Source organism: Rhipicephalus sanguineus, chromosome 2 (genome assembly GCF_013339695.2).
Source record: "Rhipicephalus sanguineus isolate Rsan-2018 chromosome 2, BIME_Rsan_1.4, whole genome shotgun sequence".
Lineage (NCBI taxonomy): Eukaryota > Metazoa > Arthropoda > Arachnida > Ixodida > Ixodidae > Rhipicephalus > Rhipicephalus sanguineus.
In genome coordinates this window covers 138,672,092-138,691,144 of record NC_051177.1, presented here as the reverse complement: position 1 = coordinate 138,691,144, position 19,053 = coordinate 138,672,092, and the positions used below count along the sequence as shown (strand labels likewise).

General features: G+C 43.8%; 1 protein-coding gene across 4 annotated transcripts in view; it reads left to right on the top strand.

Moving 5' to 3' along the window:
* LOC119383707 (calumenin-B-like) overlaps positions 1-19,053 on the top strand; it is a 583,129-nt gene that overhangs the window by 526,330 nt on the left and 37,746 nt on the right. Inside the window, exons 6-7 of one of the 4 annotated variants that reach the window (XM_049412632.1) lie at positions 6,622-6,823; positions 10,948-11,133. The exons of the other annotated variants lie outside the window; for them this stretch is intronic. Of the exons in view, the coding sequence (XP_049268589.1) occupies positions 6,622-6,800 (179 nt within the window). The 3' untranslated portion in view covers positions 6,801-6,823; positions 10,948-11,133. Of the gene's footprint in view, positions 1-6,621; positions 6,824-10,947; positions 11,134-19,053 lie in introns of those variants that run through there. 4 annotated transcript variants of the gene reach the window in all.

Sequence of the window (19,053 nt, the reverse complement as noted above, 5' to 3'; positions counted from 1 at the left end):
ATTACAAAGGACTCTGCCATAATTCTTCATCGTCATCAGGCACAGCATCAACAAAGTGCGCATAATGCCTTACATGCGTATAGCAGGTACCAACGCTCTCTGTAGAATGACGAAAAATGGCACAGTGCCTGCTGCCCTACTTCTAAAAAATTACAATGATTTATAGCGTAGTGGGTTCCTCGCAAGTGCACTTGTATTGGTTGCCAAGGAAACTCATAAGCGCATGATCCACTTCCTCGGGGTCTCAGTAAAATTACACTGATTTATAGCGTAGTGGGTTCCTCGCGAGTGCACTTGCATTGGTTGCCAAGGAAGCCCATAAGCGCATGATCCATTTCCTTGGGGTCTCAGTAAAGTTCTTCGCCCCCCCCCCCCCGTCTCTCTCCCACGTCAACGTATGTTATACAGCATGACGGGAGAGAGAAATAGCGACCGGGCGTCACCCAATGCAAATTACATAACTGGTGGGTCGTTTAAAGCTTCCAACCCATTACAAAGGGCTGAGCCATAATTCTTCATCGTCATCAGTCGTCGCGTCAGCAAAGTGCACATAATGCTTACAAACGTGTAGCTGGTGCCTCGCTTCTCCGCAGAATGACGAATAATGGCTTAGTAGGTGCTTCCCAACTTCACAAAAATTGTGATTTATGGCGTAGTGGGTACCTTTCTAGTGTACTTGTATTGTAGCCCCAAGAGAGCTTAACGGGCTCTAGAAACGCCGCTCTTCCAGCTTTCGCTGTGACTGTGCTGCGGTTTCAGCGCAGGCCTGGCGTTTTTTTCCTTTTTCTTTTTTTTATTCTGTTGGCGCGTCTGCTACAGCACGTCAAGTTCAGAGGCCCTCGCCATTACATTACTCAATGGCTGCTTTCACTCATTCGCTGCGGCCTTGCTTGCTGCTATAAGCAGCAAACGAGGTTGTATCTCCCTTTCCATTCCTAGGTCATCTTGACTTCACAACATACCATTTCTTTGCGTTTCAAGCTTCCCTGATATTCCCGAAACCAAGCTGACACTGGGGGTGCATCACGGCCAGGAAAAACCGACAGTGAAAGGGTTAACATTCATGAACTGCACAACATTTGCAGCATCTTGTGCCCCCCCCCCCCCCATGTCATTGGTAATAACACATAGCACATATCACTGGTAATAAGCTTCTTTCTGCCAACCTTGCTGTGTAAGGAGTGCACGCGCCATGAGCTATACTTTCTCATTTCTGTTAAATAAAAGTTCACTTGCCAGTTAGGGCTGTACCGTTCTCTCCCATTCTTTCGTTTTGATTGTTTTTTGGTATGAGCCAAATATAAAAAATGTAAGGCAATTCCACGTTGAAGTTTGCACACTTGCTCACTCTGGCATCATTGATTTTGACAGCGCTTGCTTGGGACCATGAGTTTAACCTGTTATAGGTTCATTATACCTATATGGTTAGGTAGTACACTTTGGACGGGAACAAAATTGAATAGGAAGGACACGACACTCGCTACACTCGCGACTGAATTTATTTCAGGAAAAATACTTCAATATATATATTGTCACGTAGTCGTGACGTCGACGAAGAGACAGCAGTCAGCAGGTCCGAGGTGAAACTGTCTATTTGGCCAAACTTGTGGCGAAGAAACTGATAGTCAAACTACAGCAATACACTGATAGCGGCGGACAGAACGTCGACCGTCGATCAACTGACAAGCGATCAAGCGCGTCGGCTTTTATACAGGCGGTATCGAACTTTCCAGCAATATCGCTGGTGGCGGCGTTATCTCTAGACAAAGCTGGAACATTCGCGTGCGGGGCGCAATCTTAACAAACCGATCTACTACGATCGCGACGCTTCTAGAACACTACTTCGCGGACAGCGTCGAGCGTTGATAACCGTCCCTGCCGGTCAAACCCGAATACATCAAAACAAGACAAGAAGTGGGCGTGGCAATATGCACCCAAGCACCCCCGAGTGACACAGCAATGAATCAACCCTCAATATAGGTTAACATGGATTACAAATGAATCAACCCTGTTATAGGTTAACATGGATTACAAGTAGGGGTGCGCGTATATTTGATATTTCGAATATTTTTCTAATAGTGTTTGCTATTCGATTCGATTCGCACTGGAATTTTACTATTCGAACTATTCGAACTTCCCAAAAACAAATACAGTCAACGTCCGATTGAAAGTGACCCCTTCAGGTTTTCAATATGCTTCACCTCATTACACTCTTGTATTGCGGCAAAGCTGCCTTTCAAGCTCCGTTATCGTCGAACTTTGCCAAGAGACAAGTCATTGGAAGTGGTCCCTAGATTTTCAATATGCTTCACCTTATCACACCCAGGTAGTGCGGCAAAGCTGCCTTTCAAGCTCCGCTACGGTCGCAAATGTACTAACTCAAGAAAACGCTGGTTCCAACATGGAGATGAAAGATGTGGCAGAGGTGGGGGCTCAATTAATGCTGTTTTGGACCTGAAATTTGGGCAGGAAGTCCGAAAAATCAGAAGCGGAAGTTTTTTAGCATCCAAAATTTCAGATGTTCTTAATATCAACCTCTACGAGGCAGATTTGGAACTCCGGACTTGAAGGGAGCAGACCCTTGTCTGCCACATCAGTTGGGCTTCCACAGAAGTTGAAAGAGGAGGAGAGGCTGAGAAAATGGCATCTTTGCCTATCACGTGTAAAGTATTGTCGGCAACACTTTGGTTGCACCAAACCATGTACATAAATAGAATTCGGCCTCTACATTGCCTCATTCCTGAGAAGAGAACTATGAAACACCAACCTGCCAGTGCTTCATCAACCTACCGAAAAGAAACGCTTTCATGTTGCTATCTCATAAGAATATGCTTAGGAATCCTCTCTAACTTTTTTTTCTGCAATTTCGTTTGAAGTATTCGAAAATATTCGATTCGATTCGCACTCACACTTCAATATTCGAATTCGCTTTGCACCCAAAATTTTGCTATTCGCACAGCTCTAATTACAAGGCATTCGAAGATAAGCAGATTGGATCTACCAAGTTTTCAAAACTTTCTTGCACAAAAGCTGCCCACACACACCCACACTTCTTCAAGTTGACGGGGACACTTCATGCAGTTTGGGCAAGAGGTGTTTAGAACAGAAACTGTAGCCCTCATTTCTTCTACCTGTAGTTAACATTTCATTTCTGCTTAGCAAAAGCAAATAGCAGTCGTGAAAGAATGCTTTCTAAGCTGATTAAGCATTCTTGCTTGGTGCCCTTTAAAGCAGCGCTTAGCCGCAGAAAGATGAATAATGGCGTAGTGGGTGATGTCCTACTTCACAAAAGTTGTGGTGTATGGCGTAGTCAATACCTTGCGGAAAGCCAAAACTTCAAATACATTTGGCTTGCCCCAACACAAAGCTGCACTCAGGATTCGCATTAGGCAGTATCGTAATCATAGGTGGTTTTTTATGCTACTATTCAGTTTTTCTTCTTTCTCCCTGTTTTCTGCCCCAGTCCTCCTACCGCCTTTACTGGTCTCGGTTGTGGACACGTTCACATTTTCCCTGCTCTCTATAAAATCAAGTTTTTCATGGAGGCTACTGCCTGAACAAATATCCTGGTCAATATCTTCGATGCAACCTTTGCCGATAGCCCCTCACACGTGCAGAGGTAACTAAAAGCTCCAAATGCCTGATAATCGAAGGTTGTGTGTAGGGATGTACGAATAGTAAATTTCTGGTTCGAAGGGAATTCGAAGTGAATAGTGATTTAATCGAATAATTTTGAATCGAATAGGTTGAATAGTATATATCACATATTTTAAAGAAAAATGGGCATATTTGTCATGAACCAACTAACCTGCACAATATTTTTCAAAATTGGAACAAGTCTGTGCGAAGGTTCGAAGTGAAGTGAAACAACTTGAATAGTAGCGGGATTTGAATTTCAGTAGGATGCAAGTGATAACCGGTAAAATACGTTACATTTGAAAAATGATTATACTTAGAGCATATAAGCCCATATAAGAAGCTTTTAAACTTAAGAAAGGATTAATCGATGCAAGTGTATTATATGTTCATTTAACCTTGAAGTGGGGCTTTGTGGCAGTGCAGACTTTTTTTTTTTTTATAGGTGTTTTCCTGCCATAGCACCCCTGCACTGCAGTGAAACCACCTTTACAGGGGGTTACATGCAGTGTAATATACTCTGTTTCACAAGCTGTTGGCAGTGCAGCCAATGGTCGAGCTCTCTCGTCCAATCAGGGTTGTAGGGGCACAGGAAATAGTCCCTGAAATATTTTAGCAATCCAGTTCTATTTCGCAAGCTACACCCACATAAATTGAAAATATTGTTAGGATTCACTTTTTCAAAGCATGCAGAGTGTTTTTATCATTAGTGGAATTAAAAGGGAAAGCCCGCATGGACGCATCTCTGCGGAGGCTTGCTGTGAGGTGGTGATGCGCCGCCTTTCGGAATCATGGTGTCGCCCGAGTTGGTTGTGTCTGTGCAAGATGCCTCTCAAGCAGTGCGACCAGCGAGCCATCCTTCGAATGTGCGCGGTTTTCCTAAGCTGGCGAAGCAGATAGTTTTATATGTTTTTGAAGGGCTTCGCGTCGAGTGCGGGGACAGTGAAAGTGTGGATGCACTTATCAAGAGAACTGAGAAACTGACCCAGGTGAGCGAGCGAACGAACGCTGTATCGGTGGAAAAGGGAGATGAAAGAGGCCGGCGAAGTCCTACCACCGAAGAAGCGTTCTTGTGGGAAAGGCCATGATCGGAAAAAAAAGCTGTACAATTTTGACCTCAGCGTCTTGCGAAGAGTGGTGCACGGCTTTTTTGAGAAAGGCGAAATTCCAACTATCGCCAAAGTGGTGCAGCGTTTCAAAGAAGACGATACGCTACCGACCGTGTCCACGACGACGATGCAGAGGATGCTGAAAAAGCTTGGCTTCAGGTACTGTACAAGAAACGCTCTTCGGAACGCCTTCTCATAGAAGCGACGCACCTTGTCCAGAGTCTCCGCCAGTACCTGTGCCAAATAGCGGAGCTGCGACGTCAGGGTAGGGCAATTTTTTTCACCGACGAAATGTGGGTCAACGCTGGTCATACGCGTAGTCGGGTGTGGATAGACGGCACTGTCCAGTCTATGTACGAAGCCCGTCGATCTGGTTTGTCGACTGGTTTTCGAAACCCAGTGCAAAGGAGGTAGACTGATTGTCACGCACTGCGGTAGCGAACATGGTTTCGTTGAAGGCGCAGCGGAAGTCTTCCAAGCGAAAAAAAAGCTCAGGCGACTGCCACGAGGAAATGAACGGGACCACACGAAAAGTGGTTCTCCCAGAAGCTGCTTCCACTACTACCACCTGGCAGTGTTATAGTCATGGATAACGCACCTTATCATTCCGTGAAGCAGGAAAAAGTGCCGCGTATGAGTAGCCTAAAAAAGGACATACAGGCCTGGCATTCCGAAAAAGGTGTTCCATGGAGCAGCGACATGGTGAAGGCAGATCTCATGAAGCTCGTCGACAACGTACACGCAAGTGGGGACCGATACCGTGTGGACTGCATCGCTGAGGCTGCTGGTCACCTCGCTGTGCGCCTACCTCCCTACCACTGCCAGCTTAACCCCATAGAGCTGTTTGGAGTGACGTGAAGGGCTTCGTAGCAGTGGCAAACAAGACGTTTAAGCTTCAAGGCGTTCACACTCTACTATGGCAAGGAATTAAGCAAGTAACCGCTGAGAAGTGGAAGAGATATGTGGAGCATGTTATCGCTCAGGAAGATGTAATGAGAAAACTGGACCACTTCATCGATGATGTTGACACTAATGCAGCTGTCGTAATCACCCTGGAGGACGAAACAATGAGCAGTTCAGATTTAAGTTGTGATGAGGACCATGACATGTGGGCTCTTGTAACAAGCTCACGTCTATCATTACATGTGTGCGTAGAGGTCAGGATCATTGAGTACTGTCGTAGTGAGAGTAGCCAAAACTGAAAACATAGAACTGTCTGCTATTATGACAAGGAATCAAGAAAAATCGCACTGAGAAGGGAAAATAAAGCTTCAGATTGATTGATTCAATCATTCGTTCGTTAAGTGATTCAGTGACTGAAGTAAATATTCTTATACACGGTGCATAAACAATTAAAAAAACTCTAACGCCCCAAGAACTCATATGAACCGGGTGACGATAAATAGAAAAGGTTGGGCCAGTTTCATTGCAACGCTGGTCGTCCCGTCCGTAAATAAGCAAAACAGATCAAAACAGATCAAAAAGGTACCAAGCGCCATCTGCTACAAAAATTAAAAGATAGTTATTATAGTACACCTACTTCCATACAGACGGGGCCACCGGTCGAATTAACGGACGCGACATCCGTGTAGGAACACACTTATGAAGTGCACTCTGTCATGATTGGCTGAGAGCGCCCGTACCTTCCACAACGCTGCCAACAGCTTGTGAAACGGAGTATATATGTTTATTCGTTCATTTCAAATACTTCGAAATTTCCACTAACTTAAATTCGAGTCGAAGCGAATTCGAATATACTGTAATATTTGTTCGAATATGCAAAGTGCTCGAATATTCGCACATGCCTAGTAGTGTGGCTTGATTTCCATCGTTTTGAAGGGCCGTTACCTTGATGTGCTCTTTGCATGCTCTGCAGGTGACATGTACGAGGGTGCAGCCGAGGGCGAGGTGGAGCCGGACTGGGTTCAGAACGAGAAGGAGCAGTTCAAGAACTTTCGCGACAAGGACAAGGACGGGTTCATGGGACCCGACGAGGTGCGCGACTGGGTCATGCAGTCGACTACGATCACAGCGTATCCGAGGCACGCCACTTGATACACGAGGCCGACAAGGACCACGTGAGTAGTGCAGGCATTGTCTTGTGCTTCCCAGACTGGTTGAATAGCCTGAATTGGCTCCAGGATTGGCATTGTTGGTGGATATTGCCATTGCTGGGCACTATGATCATCATTGCTGTTCGTGCGTGTGGCTTGCAGTTGACGAGATATGGGCCATGGACAGGACGGGCCATTGCTAGAGAAGTCATTATAGCTCGTCCTTTGTCATCAGCAGAATTTTTTCCTATTTACACCTTAGTTATACAGTATTTTCACTGCCCTTCAAGTTCACTTAAGGTGTTTTCTGAGTGGGTGTATAATAATACCTGGGCTTTCATGTGCCGGAAATCCCGAGCCCTCCACTACAGCGTGTGTAGTGGAGGGCTCAGGATAATTTTGACCATGTGGTTTCTTTAACGTGCACTAACATTGCACTACACACAGGCCTCTTGCGTTTTGCCTCAATCAAAATGTGACTGCTGCAGCCGGAATGAAACCCATCCGTATCTTATGGGGCGAGCGGCTGAGCACTGTAAACACTATACCACCACAGCGTACTCCGAGTTGGTTTGATCAGTTTCACGAGCTATTTTGAATTTCCCACTTACTGTGATGTCAGATTCTAAAGAAATAAAGTCTATTCTATTAAAAACTAACATTCTAAAGCAATTTAAGATCCCAGTGAAAATATTGCAACTGGAAACACTGGCCCCAACTGGGACCAGTTCAACTGGTTTATGGTCAATATTCCCAGTTGGGAACCCACTGGGTCGATTTCCCAACTGGGACCCCTGGCAACTGGTCCCAACTGGGAATTTGACCATAAACCACTTGACCTGGTCCCAGTTGGCACCCACTGACAACTGGTCCCCACTGGGAATCCTGCCATAAACCTCTTGATCTGGTCCCAGTTATTTCCAATTGTCACTGGGTCGCAGCGGGGCCAGTGGCTCTTACTGAGATCTCTATAAGAGCCAGTTGCCCGTTGCAAATGGTGTCCCATTAGGAACTACTGTCTGAAGCTGCTCCCATTAAAAATTTAAACCTGATGTGGCTATTTATTCCTGGGCTCCAGTGCAAGATAAAAAAAAAAACAACCTTGGATACTCCATCAAATGTTTATTTTACAAACATTACACAGCGCTCAATTTTTTTAGTGTTTGGCGGCAATCCTGAATTTTTTCCGTGAGATTCACGTACCCGTGACCAATGGGAGAGCGTTGCTGCAAAATAGAGGTAACATATGTTACATGCATGTCTCAGAATAGCCATATCAATTTTTATACACAGCACCAGACTTCTAAAAATTCACACTACGAACACTATTCCAGAGATCATGCCGGATTTAATCCGTTTTTTTTTTTAAGTCGCTTACCTCAGCGCCAAAAACACAAGAACTACGGGCAGTAAGGGGATCGAAAGCATCTTTGTTTCCACTCGAATGTATGCATCTACAGATGCAACAGGTTCGGGAATATCTATTTGCAGTGCTAAATACGGGCCCCTTTTTGCGCTTTCTTTAAAAGTCGCGGACGGAGCTACAAATTTGCACGAGTATACTTTATAGTTATTTAGCATGCCGTTCAAAATACTATTGCACGGCACTCGTTTTCTGTGATGCTCCAAAACAAATGGCAGAAAATTAGCAAGCACTCCGCACAAACCCCTAAGCAAACATATTACAGAACAGTGCCGAAAGAACTTGTTTACAATGCGGTGTTCCATCGTCTGAACACTCAAAACACTTTGCATTGCATTATATCAAGATGTTCTCTAGGATATTGAATAACTAGCACTCGAAGCATAAGTGATATATAGTTACCTTCAAACGGCTGCATCGCCGACAAGGCGCAGGCTTGCACAGCATTCCGCACACAATGGATCCACATATCCGTGTTGTCACAGGAAAAAACACTTGTCGTCGCGTTCACCCAAAAGACTTCTAGATGAAACTGTCGACACTAATTCGACAAAATCTAAATTACGCACGCCATGACTGCACGTTCCTTTTAAAAAACAGCACAACTAAGCACCGCTTCCACGGACCACCACCACAGAACACTTCCACCATCGGGTCGGCAGCTAGCCCTCGTACACATGTGGTGTACGAAACTAGTATGGCTGTGTTTCTAAATTTTCTGCCTTTATTATCGAGCTTCTTTTTTCCAATAAATAGTGCGGAACTGGCATGAAATAATTCTTTTCAGTTTATTTTATGCGTAATCTTTATGTTTCATTACTTTACTGCTTCATTTGTTTGAGAGTATGAGATACGAAACTGATGTGACGGCTGTCGAGGCATTTGGGGAGAGAGCAGAGAGAGTGTGGCGTTCGTTTGTGTCGGCAGCATCGTAGACTCGTAGAAGCATGTCGGCGGCAGTCTCGCAAGTGGTAGCTCTCGGCTCTCTTCGCTTTTTTTTTTTTTTTTGTCGTACGTACGGAAGTAATCGCTGTGCTGCACACAAGCCAATCGAGCAGGCATGCTCTCAGTGAGACAACGGCAGCATAAACACCCCGACGTCAATCGGGCCCGCTTCGCCTGCGGGTATCCGCGATGGACGTAAAAATTGACAACAGCTGATGACAGCAGTACTGATGCTAAAGAAAGCGTACGTTTGAGTGCACTGTGTTGTGCATTTGCTCGGAATAATCGACGATAATACACGATTTTAAAAAATACATATCAGGTCAGGTAAGACTGTTTATATTATTGTAATGGGTACAACGCGAAGAGGAGGATGACGTCTAAACAAGAGAAGATAATTCATTCGCAAACCATGAGACGCTATTTTCTTATTCTCTCATCGTCCTATCATCTGTGTTCATAACGGCCCCTTACAATACTAGGCCAGTGATCAGGTACCCTTCTGTGAGTATGACACAAAAAACTCTTGGATAAAACCCATTCGCTCAAGTCCAGCAATGCTACGTCGTATACATTCGAGTTCAATTTTTTTTTCGTTCACTGTGAAGAATCGTACAACCAGAGTAACTGGTCGCACTTCGAGTTAGCGTACAATTGGGACCATTTGCTTCCAATATAACTGGATATAGTTTCCAACTGGGACCAGCTGCCTCCAGTTCAACTGGTCATGGTTCCCGTTGGTGGCCAGTTGAGTTGTAACTGGGACGCTGCTAACTGGAACCAGTTGCAATTGGAATCAACTGGAACCAGTTGAGTTGTAACTGGGACCAGCTGCTAACTGGAACCAGTTGCAACTGGAATCAACTGGGACCAGTTGGCTTCCAACTGGGGCCAGTTGGCCCGCAACTGGGACCATTTGATCCCAGTTAACACCAGTTGAAACCAGTTGGATTCCCACTTACGCATTTTCACCTGGGATGTTGACAAAAACATTTGTGTAGCATAGCTTTTTATCTTTTCTTTGCCAATGTTATTTTCATAGCGTTGCCCACTTTGCTTGTTACTTGCCTTTGTGACTCAGCGACGTTAGCATACCACTGCTAAACAGCCGCAGCTGTTTAGCAGTGGTTAGCAGTGGTATGAAATGCAGAACGTGAAAGCACTTGCGTACGACACTAGAAGTGCACATAAAGACAAGCACGTGATCAATTTATATTTAGAACCCCTTATTACGACATTTCTTGCAGCCTGTATGTTGCTTCGGGACATCAAAACCCCTTAGGTATTACCTTATTTCTTGCCTGTTTCTGATTCTACAGAATTCAAGGTGCTACTAGTGTTCCTTCTTGAACGAGGTCAATATCAATGAACAGACAGGAAAGCGCCTCACCCTGTCTGCCCTTCAGTTTTGCTCTCATTCAAGAATCATGCTGTTGTCATTTGAAGCATGACCATCGTGTTTATTTTAGTGGCTGAGGCGTTACATCGCCAAACATAAATGAGCAGGTTTGATTATAGCTGGGCAGCTGCATTTTAACAGTGCCTAAATGTAAAACACCTATGTACTTACACTTAAGTGTATGTTAAACAACCCTATGTTGTCAAAACAATCTGGAGTCTCTTACATTATGGTAGGCCTCTTGATTGTATCCCAGCTTGCCGCGTGAAAGCCCCAGAAGTCACTTTTTTAGAATTATCCTAAATCATGTTCTTCCATCTTGTCTTTTCCCACACTGTCTCGCATTTTTGTCACGTGGTCACTCCGTCGTTCTCCTTTCAGGACGGCAAGCTCACCAGGGACGAGATCATCGACAAGTACGACGTCTTTGTGGGAAGCCAGGCGACGGACTACGGCGAGGCACTAACCCGGCACGACGAGTTCTGAGTGGCTAGAACAAACTCTTGCGTCGCTTTCTCGGCAGTTCCTGCGCTTTGCTGAGTGCGCGGGCGCCGCCTCTACGTGTCGGGGTGCATCGACCGTTACGTCCGCCATTCAGCCTCCGCATTGTTTGTGTTTGCTCGTTGCCTGTTGACTTTAACTGTGCTGCCACATCCACTCATTATCTCGACCTCGTCTCTTGTTCTCAGTGACATTTCGTTCTTTCACCGCGCACTTTCTCATCTTTTTTTTTGCCTTGTGAATACACATACTAGTTCTGGTTGTAGCCGTGTCGGTTTCATGCGGTGGTTGTTTTGCCGACATAAAAAGAAACTGATTCGTACAGCCTAACGGGAAAACTGCAGTGTTCTGGAATTGTCAAATGCAGAATGTATTTTCCTCTATATGCAAAGGTTGTGTCAGTTGTGAGTTTAATCGAACTCCAGCAGTTCAACAGTTGCACACGGAAGGGTTTCAGGCCGTATAAGGAATGCACTAGGAAGGCTGAACTAGACAATAATGCTCGTACCGGCAGAAAATTTAAGAAAAACGGTCACATAGGTGTTCTACTGTTTTGTCCGAATTATCGCACCAAAATTTTAGGGGACTGCTCCAGATTTTTTTTTTGCATAGATGGTACTACCTAAAGTTCTAGCTCTACTGGTTTGACAGTCAGCCGAACTTCTACATTGGTTGATTGAATCCCTGTCACACTTTTTATGGTGTTTTCGTGCGCCAATTGTTTTGCACGAAATGAAATTTGGTGACGTGCGAGGTTGCAGTTGGTACACTGTCGTATACATCGCATATCACGGGATGTGCCTTTGCATGAATTATCAAATTATAGACCCAGTGCCTTTGTTTTCATCTGAAACTGCACTTTATTTTTCTTTTTGTCCAGTTCTGTTGCCGGTAATTAGGCTGACACTAGTACGCTACACTTTTCTGAACGTGTACTGTGACGAGCAATTGTTGAAAAGACCAAAATGTCTGCCATGCTAGATTGACAGGTAATGAACTTAATTATGTAGGGTTAGGTGGGATTGTGCTCTTCAACATAATTTGTCTTTTTGCAGAAACATCATATTGATTGAGAAACATTGAACAAAAAAAAAAAACGCACTGGTAGAGTTTTACAAACTGCTTTGAATTCGATTTCGATGTCAGGCAGTTTCCGTAGAAAAATCAAGTATGGTATATTATGCAATAATGGGAACAAATTAAGAGCTTTATTCCGGTAATATATCGTAACCGATTCTTCTAATGTAACATATCTGTGTATACGTATTTGCATTTGTGACTCTCTGCTTTGCATATGGGGCTGTGCCTTTGCCTATTTTTGGTGGCATTTTATTTGTGTCAATGGCACCTTTCCAAAGATATATACGTAGATGATTATTGCAGTCGTCTTTCTCGCAGTGAAGAGATGGTTCGCTCATATGGGTTTGGTGAGAACAAACTTTCGCGTGAATGCGCATGGATGGAAAGCCCTGTTTTTGTAATTTTCTTGTTTAAACCCTTAATTTAACAGTTGTCTTTTATGCCAGAAAGTGCAGTGGCTACTCAAGATGCATTTGCTGAAGCGTAGGACAAAACAAAAAGAGTTGTGCTCTTACTCCACTCTTTTTTTTTAATCCCTTTTTGCTGCTCTTCGCTATTTTTATTTTATCTTCAGGCCAGCTGTGCAGGTTGATAGCAGTTAAGGTCATTTGAAATTTTGGTGTTCAAGGCATGTTTTCTCTTGCAAATGTTGCCAGAGTGATCGAGGTGTGTTCTCTCGAAATTTCTCTGCTGCGTAGGAAATTCAAGCTTGTACTAGGAGTGACCACGTGTAACTAAAGCTTGCGCATATTGCGTCTTTTTCCAAAATTCACTTTTTTTTTCAGTGGGTCATGTTACTTTTTCATTCTTTTTGTGCATAAACTTTCAACACGCTACATGTAACAGACACAGCTACTATTCTTGTTCAAACAGCTGTCGGGAACTTTTATTGCACCTAGTCATTATACTCTTTCCTCTCTCGCAGCCTAGCACTCATTGATCAAAGTGCATGTCTTGCCAGCAACTTGTGGTTTATATATAGACCAATCGGCATAGCATATGGTCAGAGCTGAACCACGATGGTTTTTAACGAGACTGTACTGTGGATCCAGTCATGGTTTCATTTCAATTGTGCTCCTATACATCACACTTCCAGACTTAATTGTGTTGTAGTATTCTGGAACCCGGTTAGCGTTATCTTTTGTAGTTCATTTTATTTTGAGACCTGTTTATTGGCTTATTGTCCACAAGCTCCCAATTACACTTTTGCGAGCAGCGTAATTTGTTAGGAGCAAAAAAAATGTAAAGTTGTGTAGTGAGAAAACAAAGCCAGCAACATATTATATTGGTTGATTGCCTAGGTATGAAATGTTTCTTTAATACAAGCATAGATACGTGCAATGCTCACGTTTTTGGAATTGTGCGTAACTGGAATTCAGTTAAAGAAAGATGTCATTCTAACTGAGAGTTGTGATTCCGTACGCAAGTCTGACTGCATTGAAACACATTAACACGTTAGCTGGTAGCCAAGAAATGGAGACGTTAATGGTCAAAGACAAATATGTGGTGTCCACTGGCTCAGTGTTAAGTTCTGCAACTTTCAAGTTAAGGGGGTTCACTACTCGTAATCTACTGAAACACTCGTGCAGCATGTTTTTTGTGTAACAAACTGTCGCAAGAAAAAGCCGAGCAGCGGTGCTTTAAAGTGCAGTATTAATGAATACGAAGCAACTTTGAATTTCATGCTTGCTGCACGTACCTCGCCAATCATTGAGTTCAGGATACATTGCAGCTAGGCTGCTCACAGATTTACCTACCTAGCTTGATTGCGTGTCGTCTTTCTTTTCATAATTGTTCTCTCTCTTTTGTTTATCTTTGTAGCCAGTGCTTATGCAAAACGTCTCGACCTCTGCATAATAGCAGCGTGCTTCCAGCCTGCAGACGTAGTATAATCCAAAGACGGCTGCGTAGCCACGTGCCAAAGCTGCCGTGTCTGTGTGCCTGTAATAGTAGTTCTTCGCAACGTCAGTTCCACGTCATCTGCAGCTTGTGGAGTGGAGATCTGTTGTGTTGGGAGGGAAAGGCTCTCTTTTGCAACATTTTGTAAAAAAAAGAAAGAACACACGAAACAAGACAAAGAAATGCTGACACAATCTCGTATGACATGATTTCAATAAAGACTTTCTATGAAAGCACCAGTGACTGGTGATTCTGCACGGTGGCACTTTAGTAACAGTACAAGATGGTTCTCCTTGGTTTGAAATATGGGGCAACGATAGTGTGCTTCCCAGAGGTCTGTTGTAGCAGAAAATCTTGGATAAGGTAAGACTACCTGGTATATCACCATAGCTTGCATTGCGCATACTGAAAGTTTCTGAATACGTTCAGTATTGTTGCTTGAAACAAACTTGTGGTTTAATTACCTAGAAGAAGTGAGCCGCACAACAGACCTATATACATTCTGAGCTCAATAATCAGACATGGACGCATGTAACAAAGCAAAATGGAACTTTCTTTGGTGAAGGCAGCATGTATGTAACAAAAATACATTCCTTCAAAGAGTATCAGTTGTAACCAAGGTAACAAAGCTTGACTATAATGAATGTTCTTGTGAGTATATATACACTATGGTAGTAATTCACAGGTTGTTGAGTACAGCCTTGTGAGAATGATCTAGCTAGATCCAGTAAAGAGCCCTTGCAAGTTTAAAAGTGAGTGCATGCAAGCCAGTTGATACGTATCCAGCTCGAACAGCGCGAAGTAGATACGGAAGCTTGTTGCATACCAATGTGGGTGGACTAATGCTCTGTTTGTTTAGCATTAAGTTCTCAAAGTCCAACTCAACACAGAAATGGGGGCTTTTTGGAGTGACAATCAGCATTACAAAGAGAAGCATTGTAAATCACCAGTTTACAACTGTTGACAGATATATGTGGCGTTTTTTTTTCGAAATGAGCTAAATCCAGAAACCGAAACTAGCTCAAATATTGCTCCATTGGCAATACACTCTCTCAAATTTCCTCTAAAAGAGTTATCGGAACGAAATGGGTCAAATACCAACAGCTACGTGTGCTCACAGATCTCATTTCAAAATGAAATTGAGCCAGATCCATGCGCTGTATGGATCGAAATGAGTCAAATCCAGTATGCCAATAGCAGAGCGCTTCAGCGATCACGTGATTCGGCGAACGTGGAAGCCTCCGTGTGATTTCCCGCTTAGCCAGGCTCTGTCTGTTTTCTGGGTGTTTCTGCAAGTTTTTTTTTGCTCTTTCGGAGCTGGATTATCATGGATTCTGATGGAAGTGAAGAGATCGGCGAGAGATCTGTCCGCAGACGTTGACATCGTGAACAGAAGCAGTGTCGATGCCGGCGAAGCAAGAATGTGCCACTGCCAGAATTTCAATAAAGTTTTTTCAAGAATACTGCATTGAATTCAATGTATCAATTCAATATGAGCCAAATCCAAAATTATCATGCTAATAATGGTGAAATCCGCTGCATATTTTTTAATTGACTGTGGCCAGAAACTTCCCCTAGCCGACGTGTAAAACATATCATAGAATAACTTCTACAGCGTTGTATTTAGTTTGCATAGCAAATTTTTGCCGTTTTCTCAAATCTCTTTGGATGGATTTGACTCATTTAGAAAAACAGCGCCTCATATGACTCTATACCAAAACCAGAAAAATTGCACAATAAGCATATATTTTGGCATGTGCACAAAGGCCAGGGGTTATAATTTTCTGTAAGGTAACTAAGTTGTTGCAGGTCAGATTCCCAAAGCTATAACGTAATAGAATAAATGTTGTTCTTGTGTAGCCCGATTGGTGTAGTTCTAAATCTTGCGCTAAATGCAGTGCCACTGTTGTAAAACCTAAGGAAGTGCGCAGCACGGACACCCAGCGATTCCCGTTCGTAGAGTTCCCACCGCTCCGTTTATGAAACCGTCGATGACGTCATTGTTTGAGGTAAGCACGTAGGGTTTCCCCGGCACGAGTATAATCTTGTTAGGGAAATTCGCAAACTCTGTGTGCGACATGCGCGCAACTTTTGCTGCGCTTTGTCGACTTTTTGCTTGTTACGGCAGTTGAGATGGTTGAGATACGTGTCGTCTGCGGCGAGTTCCGTCAGGTAGTTACTCCCTTCAGTTGTAGCGACGAAGGCGCCGGTGAAGCGCCGGTGGGAGGAGCAATCGCGCGCTTGGCGAGGCGGTGGGGCGCCATATGAGATCACATTGCATGAGATCTATGGATGAAAAGCCGGACCCTTAAAGTGCTACGTACTTATAACACTGCACGCACTTAACCTGGCACCAGCTTGATTTCTCATACTCTCATGCCAGCATGACGACATTGCTCCAAACATATAAAAAACTGATGCGTGCGCTTCTCCTTTCTGCGCTCGCATTGGGCATCCGTACCCAGACAACATCCCGTAGCGCTGTAGCGATCTGAACTAAACGGCGACGCGAGACGCTTCCTCTTCGATAGTGAAACTGAAACTTCCCCGTTCATCAATCTTTTCACGCGTGCAATTTACTTTGGCATGCAACAACATATTTTGCGTTTGCTAAATTTACTAAACAGACGCGTTCAAATATTTGATGCAGTGTTTTATACAAGGAATATTGAGTTTCTTTTCCCGTAAATTATTGCTTATTTTGCTTAGCCTGCCCCTAGCGGATACAGCTGATACCGTTTCGCGCGCTCTCAAAGAAGATTCTTGGAAGATTGTTGATGAACAGTGCGCTTTTTCTGTAAGCTGACAACTGAAAGACGCGGAAGAGGATAGTTAATATGGATTCTAGCGTACGCGATCAACTCGAAAGCGAAGTCGTGTACGATCGTCATGTTGTAAGTCACCATCGCCGTATTTTTCATTTATGTCCTCAAGTTCCGCCTCGCATATCGGTAGCCTTCGGCGCGTTCCGTCGGTTTCGAATTGCTGGTTCCTTTAGCACGAATAACCTGGCAAGGCGTGGTTTTAGAAGTGAAACTCCCATGCCGTACTGTAGTAACAGTGCCACTCTTTGCAGGCAACGTACAAGTGGCTTGCTTCGAAGTTTGATCTTCATACAAACACCGCCAAGAGGTGAGTCTTCCTCGTTACGCTAGCGGTGCGTTCAACTTTCGCCTGATCGTCCTGTTTGTTCATTCAAGGTACCTGAAGGAGTTTACAAACGAGCAAGAGGCCGATGGAAGCAATGTCATCGGGCATTCTATTGTTACTGGCAAACAAGACAAGGTTGGTCGTTTCTTCCCTCATTAACGTGCGAACGGATATTTCCCCGACGCCTTTGTCGATCTGCTCTATGGTTACCGTTATAACAGCGTGGCACCGAAAACATGGCGCCTAGAGGGATGCAAGAACGTGATTATTTCATGTGCCTATTTTTTAGATGTTCTGGGGATAGCAGGCAACGAGTACAAATCATGCAAACGTTTCTGCTAGAGTAAAACTTGTTGTTGGGCTAGTTGTGCGTCGTCGAATTTCCATTTCTGCTAGATCACGCAGTGTGACAATTTATGAACGTGCCAAGGAAAATGTTCGCTATCTATAGACAACGAGTCTGTTAAGATGGTTCTGAGCCTACTCATTTTATTGCTTTGCATAAACGACGTACCTTTTTTTTTTGTTTCTTGTGCAAAATTCGGTTATATGACGACGATTGTATTATATGTCGCGCCATTAAAGCTAGCTCTGATGTTCTGAAAGATTTTGTAACTGGTGCCAACAGTGGCACATGACTATCAACTTCAGTAAAATGTTTTTTTTTTCTCATTTTCAAGGCATTATTCTCTATGTGACTGCACACACTCTTAATTCTAACAACTCCTTCAACATAGCTCATCGATACAAATTTAGGAGTTAGAACTTGAAGAAATATTTGGAAGTTAGAAGTATGCTTTTTAGAGTTTTTTAGCTTGTACTCAGTGTCTGTGGTGATCCGACACAGACCATTTTGCTTTAGTTGGCCTTAAAACCTCATTCCCCAATTACTCTATATGCCGTATCATAAGAGTAACACGAATTCTTGCTCGTGCAAAGCCATTGAAAAGATGCCGCTGGGAATGCACAAGGAATTGACTTTCATCTTTGTTGTTGTAGCTCTACCGCATCATCTTGACAGCCAGCCAGTCTGTGTCTGAAACCAAGAAGGACCTGACGACCGTGACAGGAGTTCATGCTTTCAGTGCCCAACCTTCGAACCTGGAGGTGAGGCTGAAGCACAAATTGTGTTGCATTGACCTGTACTTTAAGTTCGAGTTTTCTTCTGTGCTTACTTGAGTCATTCATTCATTCGTTGAGTCACCAGCACTCGGAAGTTCCAGTTTTCTTTTGTACCTGCTTGAGTCACTTGAAAAGAAGAAAGAACACATGAGGATACCAACTAGACCTGAAGGTCACGGGGATCAAATCTTGGCGGTTGCAGCATTTTCCAGCATTTTCAATAGAGGCAAAAATGCCGGAGGCCCGTGTACTTAGATTTAGGTGCGCGTTAAAGAACCACAGGTGGTCCAAATTTCCGGAGACCTCCACTAAGGTGTCTCTCATAATCATATCGTGGTTTTGGGATGTAAAACCCCAGCAATTATTGTTAATTATGACACCAAATATCTCGTGTTGTTGGCATTTATCGCAGGGCTTATATTGATAATGACTGCTGACGTCAGTAGGTTACTGGCTTTTTTATCTCTTCTAATGCAGTTATTTTAGCTTACAAGGAATGCATGCAGCATCTAGCAGAAAATTTCCTCAGTGTCAACACCGAGCATAGAAGGATGCAGGCATCTTTATCATCTTTCAGGACTGCATAGACAGACTAACAGAAGCAGCGACATCCAACGTAAAAGCTCAGGTATGGTTCCCACCTTTGCTTTGTCCATTGACTGCGATACTGTGGTGCCCATGTGTTTTGGAAGGAATGTTTGTTCTTGAGTTACTGCCTGCATTTAGCGTGCATTT